The sequence below is a fragment of the Macaca fascicularis genome, chromosome 3, assembly GCF_037993035.2.
Source record: "Macaca fascicularis isolate 582-1 chromosome 3, T2T-MFA8v1.1".
NCBI classification, from domain to species: domain Eukaryota; kingdom Metazoa; phylum Chordata; class Mammalia; order Primates; family Cercopithecidae; genus Macaca; species Macaca fascicularis.
In genome coordinates this window covers 13,296,483-13,308,595 of record NC_088377.1, presented here as the reverse complement: position 1 = coordinate 13,308,595, position 12,113 = coordinate 13,296,483, and the positions used below count along the sequence as shown (strand labels likewise).

General features: G+C 40.9%; 1 protein-coding gene and 1 pseudogene across 9 annotated transcripts in view; both read right to left on the bottom strand.

Annotated features, from left to right (window-relative positions):
• The window catches only part of CRYZL1 (crystallin zeta like 1), a 51,093-nt gene that overhangs the window by 25,982 nt on the left and 12,998 nt on the right, over positions 1-12,113 (bottom strand). For 7 of the 9 annotated variants that reach the window (XR_012432043.1, XR_012432044.1, XM_005548775.4 and 4 more), the window contains exons 3-5: positions 8,630-8,707; positions 5,642-5,714; positions 339-383 (exon numbers count right to left, since the gene is read on the bottom strand). Coding sequence is in view for 6 of the 9 variants with exons in the window: in XM_005548775.4 (XP_005548832.1) it covers positions 339-383; positions 5,642-5,714; positions 8,630-8,707 (196 nt within the window). In the remaining 3 variants the exon portion in view is untranslated. The remainder of the gene's footprint in view (positions 1-338; positions 384-5,641; positions 5,715-8,629; positions 8,708-12,113) is intronic. The other 2 variants (XR_012432045.1, XM_045387774.2) reach the window with 1 other exon arrangement.
• Positions 2,442-3,084, bottom strand: LOC135969753 (small ribosomal subunit protein eS25-like; annotated as a pseudogene).

Below are 12,113 nucleotides of genomic sequence, written 5' to 3'. Positions count from 1 at the left end.
CCACAACCTCTGCCTCCCGGGTTCAAGCAATTTTCCTGCCTCAGTCTTCTGAGTAGCTGGGATTACAGACATGTGCCACCACGCCTGGCTAATTTTGTATTTTCAGTAGAGACGGGGTTTTTCCATGTTGGTCAGGTTGGTCTTGAACTCCTGACCTCAGGTGATCCGCCCGCCTTGGCCTCCCAAAGTGCTGGGATTACAGACGTGAGCCACCACACCTGGCCTGGAAAGTATTTCTATATGAAGCAAGGTCACAGTGAACATTAATAGTTATATAGAAAAAACAGAGATGACAGTAAAATAGATGATTTGAAATAAGACTATGAACTATAACTTACCGACTACTTCATCATCTGGTTGAAAGAATGATACCTTGCTTCCAACTAAAGAGTGAAGAAAATTAATAGTTAATATTACAAATTTATGAAACGTAATTCTTAACTATTAAAATACATTTTTAAAGTCTGTGGATTTGTAAAAAGACTGATTTTATTTTACTTAGAAAAAAGGCCAAAAATTTCAGTAACATTTTGATGGTCTATAAGGACTACAGGATATACACTTCAAATCTGGATTCTCTAGATATTTGGACTATGCGATTGTTGAGACCAGGAGAAGTATGTCTCTCTTTGCCTATTTAGCTGACCTTTTTTTTTTTTTTTGAGACGGAGTTCTGCTCTTGTCACTGAGGCTGGAATGCGGTGGCGCGATCTCGGCTCACTGCAACCGCTGCCTCCCAGGTTCAAGTGATTCTTGCGCCCCAGCCTCCCGAGTAGCTGGGACTACTGGCATGCACCATCATGCCTGGCTAATTTTGTATTTTTAGTAGAGACAGGGTTTCATCATCTTGGCCAGGCTGGTCTTGAACTCCTGACCTCAAGTGATCCACCTGCCTTGGCCTCCCAAAGTGCTGGGATTACAGGTGTAAGCCACTGTGCCTGGCCTCTATTTAGCTGACTTTAAGGAAGAAGGAGTAAAGGAAAATAATCTATAGCTTCTATGATAATTATATTGTTTTCTACTCCTTCTGCGGCTAGCCCAATCTATCTTTACTTTTGTTGCCGAATCTCATATAACAGGGAATTCTGAGAATGTAGCAGGACAAGCCGCAGACAAAACCCCTCAGACACCAAGTTAAAGAAGGAAGGGCTTTAATCGGCTGGGAGCTTTGGCAAGACTCATGTCTCTAAAAACCAAGCTCCCCGAGTGAGCAAGTCCTGTCCCTTTTAAGGGCTTACAACTCTAAAGGGGTCCGCGTGAGAGGGTCGTGATCGATTGAGCAAGCAGGGGGTATGGGACTGGGGGCTGCATGCACCGGTAATCAGAATGGAACAGAACAGGACAGGGATTTTCACAACGCATTTCCATACAATGTCTGGAATCTATAGATAACATAACCGGTTAGGTCAGGGGTGGATCTTTAACCAGGCCCAGGGTGTGGCACTGGGCTGTCTGCCTGTGGATTTCACTTCTGCCTTTTAGTTTTTACTTCTTCTTTCTTTGGAGGCAGAAATTGGGCATAAGACAATATGAGGGGTGGTCTCCTCCCTTAAGAGTGACATTAAAATGATTTTGATTTGGGAAATAAATTCAGGTTGATACCAAGAAGTTTTCTGCAACTTTATGGAAATGATACAGTTACATTTTCTCTGCATATGTAGAGAAAAAGCCTTGACTATCAGTCAATTCATTTGAGTAGTTTCATTCAAAGAGTTACAAGAGGAAAAGGGAGGAAAAAAACCCAAATATTATTGAATGCCTCCTTGTGCCCAGCATTGTTGTGTATTTATACATTTAAACTTCACAATACATCAATAAGGTAGGTATTATTACTTCTATTTAACAGAAAAGGAACTGAGGTGAAGCAGTGAAGTAAGATGGAAACCTGAATCTGGAAATGGTCCCTTCGACTGGCTCTGTCAACAAAATGGCCCCAGAAGGCATTTGTTGCCACTAGCAAGTAATTTGAAGCCTGGTATTTCTACTTTCAAGCCCTCCTTTTGGAGTTTGCTCCTTCTTTGGCTCCCTCCTGTGCCATCATCCCCCAATCCTTTTGGCTTCTGATTCACTGTACTTTTCTCTTTCCCTTCTACTGCTGATCCCTGTCCTCCTAAGGTCACTCTGACTCTTTTTTTCTTGCTGTCCTTGATACTCCTCTTCTTTTAACTGACCCTCAAACAGTGCATTCCAAAGGGTTCTTTCTTTACATCTCTCATCCTTTTCCACTCTCTCTCGGAGAATTCATCAACTCTATTATTTCAAATACAACCTACATGCTGACATTTCTCAAATATATACTTTCCAGCATAGATCTCTCACCCTTGAGCTTTAAACTCATTTAATTGCTTACTAGATATTGCCAGTGAGACGGCACTTAAGTACCTTGACTTAGTAAGTATAAATCTGAACTCATAATGTTCCTCCTAATTGGATCATCTTCCTTTTTTTTTTTTTGATTTAATAAAGTTTTATTTTTCCAAATGTACAGTTGGTTGGACCTATTCATGCATCTTCACCAGCAGCTGGAGCATCTCCGCCCTTGGTATTTCTGGTGTAAATTACTTGAGCTCTGTGCTTTGAAATCAGTTTGATAAGTCCTTTACTAAGGAGCTCCTGAAGGACTACCCTGGCCATAGAGCCTCAAATCTTCAGTCTCTCAGAGACCACAGCTGGGGTTATAAGTTTATAGTTGGGAACTTCCTTAGAGAGTTTGTCATAGGTAGCTGTGTCAAACAAGACTAAGTTATTGAGCTTGTCCCGAACTTTGCCTTTGGACCACTTCTTCTTTTTGGCCTTGCCCCCGGATTTGTTCACCGGGTCTTTGTCTTTCTTGGCCGACTTTCCGGCATCCTTCTTCTTCTTGTCGTCCTTGGGCGGCACTGTGAAGCTCGGAGAGCAGCAGCAGACACTGCAGCCTCACTAAGATGTTGGACGGATCTCTTCCTTTATCAAATGTTGGTTCCAATTCAAGCCTGAACCAGAATTCTGTAAGCCATTCCTGGTTCTCATCTGTTTTTAATTTCCCAGTTCCAATGAATTACTAGGTTCTGCTGACTTTATTTCCTCAATATGTCTTGAATCCATCCCTCTTCTCCACCTCTGCCACCACTGTTGAGGTTGTGGACTTTGCTGTCTCTTGCCTCTTGGTCTACAACCCAACCAGTCCTCTCGCCTATAGACTTGTTTGCCTCACATCCACCCTTCCTTCAAATGGCTACTCTAATAATCTCCCTAAAGTACAATCTGATATCTAAGTCTCAACTAAAGGTCTTGGCCCTTGCCTATCCTCCTGCTTTATTTTTGGAAGGCAGGAATTAGTGTTCACATCATCATGAAAGTATTTTGTGCAATATCTTTTATTCTGCAATATTTGAAGGAGAATTTTTTTTTTTCTTTTTTCTTTTCTTTTTTTGAGACGGGGTCTTACTCTGTTGGCTCAAACTCCTGGGCTCAAGCGATCCTCTCACCTCTGCTTCCCAAAGGCTGGGATTACAGGTGTGAACCACCACACCCAGCCCAGGAGGAGAATTTTCTTGACAAAATGTTTCTCTGCTACCAAGTACCATGCTGTTGACGCCTGCCCAGGACTTCATCTTGCTCTAGCAATACCAAACTCTTTGTAATTCTTATACACATCCCACTTTCACTTGCTTGTCTTTGCTCATAATATCCTCCCTGCTGGGTGTGATTCTCCACCTGCCTGCCCCTTATTATTTGGACATCTTACTCCAAGACGCCTTTCCTGTTTCTTCTGGCCGGGTTAAGCAGCTTTCTTCGGAGCTTACATAATAACCTGCTCACGTATGTATTTGTCTCTCCCCTAGAGAGTGAACTGTTTAAGGGCAAGGACTTCATTTCACTTATATCCTAAGCACTTAGCAATTGCTCACTAAATGTAGAATGAATGATCATCTGGTTATTATATTTATTTTTCTACAGACTGAGAAAAAAGGAAACACAATTATCATTTAGCTTTGTCAGAAGATTACATAGAGTATCAAATCTATTATATGTTAAAATCACAGGTAAAACTCAAATATAGTCTAACATACCTTAACACATTTATTCATTCGCATACGAGGTAAGAGCAAACACATTAATCATGAACCACCTGTTAGTGAATATTAAGTATAGGTCTATTTAGAAATAAATTATATCAAAAGCCTGATATAAGGCTTACTGTTCTGTATGTTAAGATCATTATTTCAACATAAAAAGACAATATTGGTCATTCTATTCAATATATGATCACTTATGGATTTAAATATATAACCCCTAAACATTTACTACACTGTAATAAGCTCTTCAATTATAAAATACCAATTAAGTCCTATTTTTCTTTTCAATTAAAAATAAAAAGGGCCAAGGACAGTGGCTCATGCCTGTAATCCCAGCACTTTGGGAGACGATGTGGGCAGATCACTTGAGGTCAGGAGTTCGAGACCAGCCTGGCCAACATGGTGAAACCCATCTCTACCAACAAATACAAAAATTTGCCAGGCGTGGTGACGAGTGCCTGTAGTCCCAGCTACTTGGAAGGTTGAGGCAGAATCGCTTGAATCTGGAAGGCGGAGGTTGCAGTGGAGTGGACATCATGCCACTGTACTGCAGCCTGGGTGATAGAGTGAGACTCTGTCTGAAAAGAAAAAAAAAAAAAAAGCCAGACAAAGCCAGGCATAATGTTGTATACCTGTAGACCAGGGGTGTCCAATCTTTTGGCTTCCCTGGGCCACACTGGAAGAGAAAGAATTGTCTTGAGCAACACATAAAATACACTAACACTAAATGATAGCTGATGAATTAAAAAAAAAAAATCACATTTAAAAAAAAATTAATTAATTTTTTTTTGAGACAGAGTCTCCCACTTGTCGCCTAGGCTGGAGTGCAGTGGCACGATCTCGGCTCACTGCAAGCTCCACCTCCTGGGTTCATGCCATTCTTCTGCCTCAGATTCCTGAGTAGCTGGGACTACAGGCGCCCGCCACCACGCCCAGCTAATTTTTTGTATTTTTTTTTTTTTTTTTTTTTTTTTTTTTTTAGTAGAGACGGGGTTTCACCGTGTTAGCCAGCATGGTCTCGATCTCCTGACCTCGTGATCCGCCCGTCTCGGCCTCCCAAAGTGCTGGGATTACAGGCTTGAGCCACCGTGCCTGGCCTTGTATTTTTAGTAGAGACGGGGTTTCACTGTGTTAGCCAGGCTAGTCTTGATCTCCTGACTGTGATCCGCCCGCCTTGGCCTCCCAAAGTGCTTGGGATTACAGGCGTGAGCCACCGTGCCTGGTCAAAAAAATCACATAATGTTTTAAGAAAATTTACGAATTTGTGTTGGGCTGACTTCAAAGCTGTCCTGGGCCGCATGCTGGTTGGACAAGCTTGCTGTAGACTCAGCTATTCAGGAAGCTGAGGCAGCAGGATCACTTGAACCCAGGAGTTAAGGCTGAAGCTATGATCAGGTTTGGCAACACAGAGAGACCTTGTCTCTCAAAAAAATAAAAATAAAAATAAAAAAGGACATTTTCATATAATTAAATTCAAATTTCAAAGGCTGTATATAATTTTATGTACCAGGAAACCAATTAGCTACCATTTAATTTCTTTTACCTTAGAAAATAAATACATATACTCACATCTGTATACTTACCATCTAATACAATTCCAGCAATTTCTCTCCCAACAGGAAATAAATCCTTTTTCATCTTCATTTCTGCCAGAAGCTAAATCATGACAAAGGCTGTTAACATACTATCGTCAGAAGAAATCCTGGACTCTATTTTAATGTGTGAGGAAAGCAAGAGCAAAAGTCAAATCACAGAAAGAGCAAATATGGTTCAAGTTTTGGAATTAAGACAAAGCAAATAACTTCACAAAATAGGTTTCTCTAAAGGGTAGGAAACGAAGAATTTACTGAGGCATTAGTTGATCTGCAGGACTTAGGAATGAATATTCTTATTCAAATTACCATTAACATCCTTTGTTTAACATCTTTACTCTGCCAAGTATGAAGGGAAATTATGGCCAAAACATTTCTTGGTTGTCTAAACACTATCAGTCATCTTATTCAGGTGAAGGGAGGGTAGTCTGGAGAGAATACTGTTGAATAAGGGGGTGTGGCCAATGAGAACAAAGGGTTCTCCATTCCCATACCCTTTAAAATCACCTGACTTGTTAAAAGCCTTGGGTTAGAAATGGGTGAGAAGTAGTGATGAATATTAACAGGTAATCTCCCATATAATTTCAGATTCATGGTGACTGGAGTTTCTTTTCGTTAAGGCTACATTTTTAAGAGATTGGTATTTTATTAGACTGTGACCAAATTAATTATAAGTACTTGTCTTTTGAAGTAACACGGTGTACTAAGATAAGCCTGTGGTTTAAGCTCCTGGCACTTAACATTAGAGAGGCTGAACGTATCTGTAGATACCATAATATTTTAGGAACAGTAAGTAAAAAGAAATTGAAATAATTCTCTTCTATATTTATTTTTCAATTTTCTGATCTCCTGTATGTATACCTGATTGTCAGAAGTCTCTTATTCAATATGGAACACTATACTTTTCTTAAGATGCTCATATGACATTCTTACAGAAGTACTGGGTGTTTTACAGTATTTCTTTTCTTTTTTTTTTTTTCAGATGGAGTCCTGCTCTGTCACCAGGCTGGAGTGCAGTGGTATGATTTCAGCTCACTGCAACCTCTGCCTCCCAGGTTCAAGCAATTTTCCTGCCTCAGCCTCCCGAGCAGCTGGGACTACAGGCACGTGCCACCATGCCCAGCTAATTTTTGTAATTTTAGTAGAGACGGGGTGTCACCATGTTGGCCAGGATGGTCTCGATCTCTCGACTTTGTGATCCGCCTGCCTCGGCCTCCCAAAGTGCTGGAATTACAGGTGTGAGCCACTGTGCCTGGCCACAGTATTTCTTTTATGCACATTTGTATGGAGTTAAAACCATGGTTTTAGCAATTACATCCTGGCTCCTTCACTTACCATAAGCATTTTCTTACATTACCCACACAGTTTTCATAACCATTATGCTTAACAGATGTGCAATATTTCATTCAACTGATTTTACCATAATTTACTATTTATTTCTGTTAGACAAGGAGATTATTTCCTAGGCTTGGATTTTAATGGATTTTTCAGTTTTAAAAAAAACATCTGAAGACAGAAATCTGCAGACAAGATCTAGTACTAGTACTCTTGTGAAAAGACTTCAGGGGATCCCACTAATGCATTTGTCAAGTCATGCTCATGTTACAGAGTTGCCCAATGAAAGCCTATACCCGGTCTGTAATTTCCTAAGTGTGACTTTATCAAAGAAGACTTTTAGATTCCTAAAAATTATAGTCACATTATAATCCAATAAGTTATGGGTCATGTAAACTATGGCATTAATCCTAAAAAACAAAACAAACAAAAAAACGGAGTAAATGGACCTGCTCAATTTATCATGGCACATTTAACCACAGTTTATTTACCACTGAAAACGTTCTATGTGGCCGGGCGCGGTGGCTCAAGCCTGTAATCCCAGCACTCTGGGAGGCCGAGGCGGGCGGATCACGAGGTCAGGAAATCGAGACCATCCTGGCTAACACGGTGAAACCCCGTCTCTACTAAAAAAATACAAAAAACTAGCCGGGCGAGGTGGCGGCGCCTGTAGTCCCAGCTATTCGGGAGGCTGAGGCAGGAGAATGGCGTAAACCCGGGAGGCGGAGCTTGCAGTGAGCTGAGATCCGGCCACTGCACTCCAGTCCAGGCGACAGAGCGAGACTCCGTCTCAAAAAAAAGAAAACGTTCTATGTATTTCATGGTCAATAATGAAAGATTACTGCAGGGCAGTGTGAGGTAGAGATGTATGTTTATAAGAGAGCAATGCAAAAAGAAATGACAAGAGAAAGATGAACCATAACTAATGATATTAATTAAATATCTAATTGGTAGCTAATAAACTGATTAGGTTTCTAGTTTCTATTTTATTATTTATTTCTTCCTTAATAATAGACTTTGTTAATTATAAACTGTTTTCTGCAATGTAAAGTTTATAAAATATTATAAAATATTTACATTAAATATTTCTATTTTCTTATAAAATATTTGTATTTTCATATAAAATATGTAACTTCAATCAGACTAATAATGTCCCTTATACAGAAATACACAAAAGCACACTAAATTTTCTCCCCTAGCTGTTCTATTCTTCTAAAGATGGTAGGCCGGGCGCAGTGGCTCACGCCTGGAATCCCAGCACTTTGGGAGGCCAAGGCAGGTGGATCACTCCTGAGGTCTGGAGTTTGAGACCAGCCTGGCCAACACGGCAAAACCCATTTTTACTAAAAAACATACAAAAATTAGCTGGGTGTGGTGGTGTACCCCTGTAATCCTAGGTACTCAGAAGGCTGAGACAGGAGAATTGCTTGAACCCAGGAGGCAGAGGTTGCAGTGAGCTGAGATTGCACCACTACACTCCAGCCTGGGCGATAAGAGCGAAACTCCGTCTCAAATAAAAAAGTTAATAAAAATCAAGATGATAATAAATTCTTCACACTGAGATGTCAGTTATCATTATATTTATACACTAAATACACTAAGAAACTCTCATTTTACTTTGCGCCATAATAAAAGAACCAATACCTTTGTATTTATCTGGCTGAGGGCACAAGCTTTAACTTGAAGTTTTACAAAGTTATCCTCTGTAACAGGAAGATTTTCCTAGAACCAAAGGATAATAAAAGAATATGTTATTCACACATTCCTATGAGAACTTCTTTATGCTGTGAAAATTTTCACACATAATTAAACAAAATTAATCAGACCCCAAATCTCACAGCTAATTTTAACAACTATAAGTAATTATAGAAATGTATATAATAAAAAAAGAATAAAGAAAATTTGGGGGTACAATTTTAAAAAAGCTTTCGGACATATATTTTTAAAAGTACTCAAATAACAATATGGATATATGTGTAGACAATAAAGTTAGGATAACAAAGTAAAGCAGCAAATACTGTACTCCTTTATTCCAACCTAAATAATCTCAGAACATTGGATCTTCATGTTTACAGAGATATCCTTAAACACATATACACATAACTTAGAGCCTTTAGAATTTTTTTTTTTTTTGGAGACAGAGTCTTCCTCTGTTGCCCAGGCTGGAATGCGGTGGAACGATCTCGGCCCACTGCAAGCTCCGCCTCCCGGGTTCACGCCATTCTCCTGCCTCAGCCTCCTGAGTAGCTGGGACTACAGGCGCCCGCCACCACACCTGGCTAATTTTTTGTATTTTTAGTATTGACGGGGTTTCACCGTGTTAGCCAGGATAGTCTCAATCTCCTGACCTCGTGATTCACCCGCCTCGGCCTCCCAAAGTGTTGGGATTATAGGTGTGAGCTACTGTGCCCAGCCGGCTTTTACTAATTTTTAGAATTTTATTTTTTTGTTTGTTTTGTTTTGAGACAGGGTTTCATTCTGTCTCCTAGGCTGGAGTGCGGTGGCACAATCACAGCTCACTGCAGCCTCATCCTCCAGGGCTTAAGTGATCCTCCTGCCTCAGCCTTCCGAGTAGCTGGGGTTACAGGCATGCCCCGCCACACCCAGCTGATTTTTAATTTTTTTTGTAGGACTGGGGTATTGCTATGTTGCCCAGGCTCGTCTCTTAAGTCCTGGGCTCAAGAAATCCTCATGCCTCAGCCTCCCAAAGTGCTGGGATTAAAGGCATGAGACATAGTGCCCAGACCTTAAATTTTCTTAATGCTATAAGTGAAATTCTTTTTTAAAAATATAATTAAGAAATAGAGATGGTGTCTCGCTGAGTTGCCCAGGTTGGTTTTGAACTCCTGGGCTAAAGTGATCCTCCCATCTCAGGCTTCCAAAGTGCTGGGATTACAGGTGTGGGCCACTGTGTCCAGCCAGTAAAATTATTTTTTCCTTTTTTTTTTGTTTTGAGCTAGAGTTTCTCTGTTACCCAGGTTGGAGTGCTGTGGCACAATCTCAGCTCACTGCAACCTCCGCCTCCCGGGTTAAAGTGATTCTCCTGCCTCAGCCTCCTGAGTAGCTGGGATTACAGGCATGAGCCACTATGCCTGGCTAATTTTTTTTTTGTATTTTTAGTAGAAGATGGGGTTTCGCCACGTTGGCCAGGTTGGGGTCTTGAACTCCTGACCTCAGGTGATCTGCCCACCTCGGCCTCCCAAATTGCTGGGATTACAGGCGTAAGCCAGTGAGACTGGCCAGCCAGTGGAATTCCTTACACTCCTTTATTCAACTCTTCCTTAACATGTGTCTTGGACATTTCACCATGCCCCATGGGATTCTGGGGTCAACATACCAATGCAACTGAACCTAATTATCTCTCAGATTCCACTTCTAGATAGAAATTCAAAGGCAAGGCTGGGCATGGGGGCTCACGTCTGTCATCCCAGCACTTTGGGAGGCCAAGGCAAATGGATTACTTAAGGTCAGGAGTTTGAGACCAGTCTGGCCAACATAGTGAAACCTGGTCTTTACTAAAAATACAAAAAATAGCTGGGCATGGTTGCGCACGCCTGTAGTCCCAAGTACTTGAGAGGCTGAGACAGGAGAATCGCTTGAACCCAGGAGGTGGAGGTTGCAGTAAGCTGATATTGTGCCACTGCACTCCAGCCTGGGTGACAAAGCGAGACCTGTCTCAAAAAAAAAAAAAAAAGAAAGGAAAAAGAAAAGAACAAAAGAAATTCAAAGGCAAACATAGTCCAAATTCAGACACTCAATGTCATCCACCTATATTATCAAATATAGTATCACCTCCGCTAAACAACTGTACCTGGTACTGATAATTAAATCAGTCTTTTCTACCCCTAATATGCCCACGATTAGATCAAAAGCTGGCCAAGAATAGCCACTTATATAGCCCCTCCTGTGATGTATCACAGGGATCACTGTGTTTTATTTATCAGGAACACAATCTGAGAACATCTTTTTAAATCTCAGTTTTGACAAAACTTGGTGATAATATGAAGATGTTCAATAATATTGGTGAGTTTGTGAATTTTACTCATGATCTTGTGAACCTGGAGATGTTTCTTCCCAAGAACCAATCAACCCCTGACCCTCATCCTGATCAATGACAGAAGTCAAGCTGTCTGAAACACAGAGCCCTGGCCTAATTGTTTTTGTTTTTTTGAGACAGGGTCTTGCTCTATCATCCAGGCTGGAGTGATGTGGTGTGAACACGGCTCGCTGTAGCCTTGACCTACACAGGTGGGTGCCACCACGCCTAGCCATTTTTTTTTTTTTTTTGGTAGAAATGGGGGTCTCACTTTTTTTGCCCAGGCTGGTCTTGAACTCCTGGGCTCAAGTGATCCTCCTGCCTCGGCCTCCCAAAGTGCTGGAATTACAGGAGTGCATCACTGTGCACGGCCTAAATGTTTTAGGAGTTAGTGACAGACAAGAGAGAAAACTGGATTGCATTCACGATCCAAACTCTCATAATTATTATGAAATACTGATTAACATATAGCACTTACTTTTAATCCCTAAATTTATGGAAGAATGATTTTGGCTTGCTACAAATCTTTCTAATAATCACCAATACTATATATGAAAATTCTACTATCTATGCTTAAAGTAATAAAAACTTGGTGATAATATGAGTATGAGTGATCATTTAAAACTTAGTAAATGAGGTAACTTTGGCAATCTCTGAAATGTGTATGGAAAACAGTATTTTTCTACCTCTTCCATTTCACATACGGGACAAGGTCTGTTTTTTTTTTTTTTTTTCTGAGACAGAGTCTTGCTCTCTTACCCAGGCTGCAGTGCAGTGGTGCAATCTCCGCTCACTGCAAGCTCCGCCTCCCGGGTTCACACCATTCTCCTGCCTCAGCCTCCCAAGTAGCTGGGACTATGGGCACATGCCACCACACCTGGCTAATTTTTTGCATTTTTAGTAGAGACGGGGTTTCACCATGTTAGCCAGGATGGTCCCGATCTCCTGACAAGGTCTTTTCTGAAATATAGCTACTTTCTGAAAACTTGCATTATTGTGGTATTACATGTTATTTCGCAACACGTAAGACTATTAAGTTTGTTCTGTCTTCCTAATACCTTTTACGCTACCACCTTGAGGAACTAAAACCTC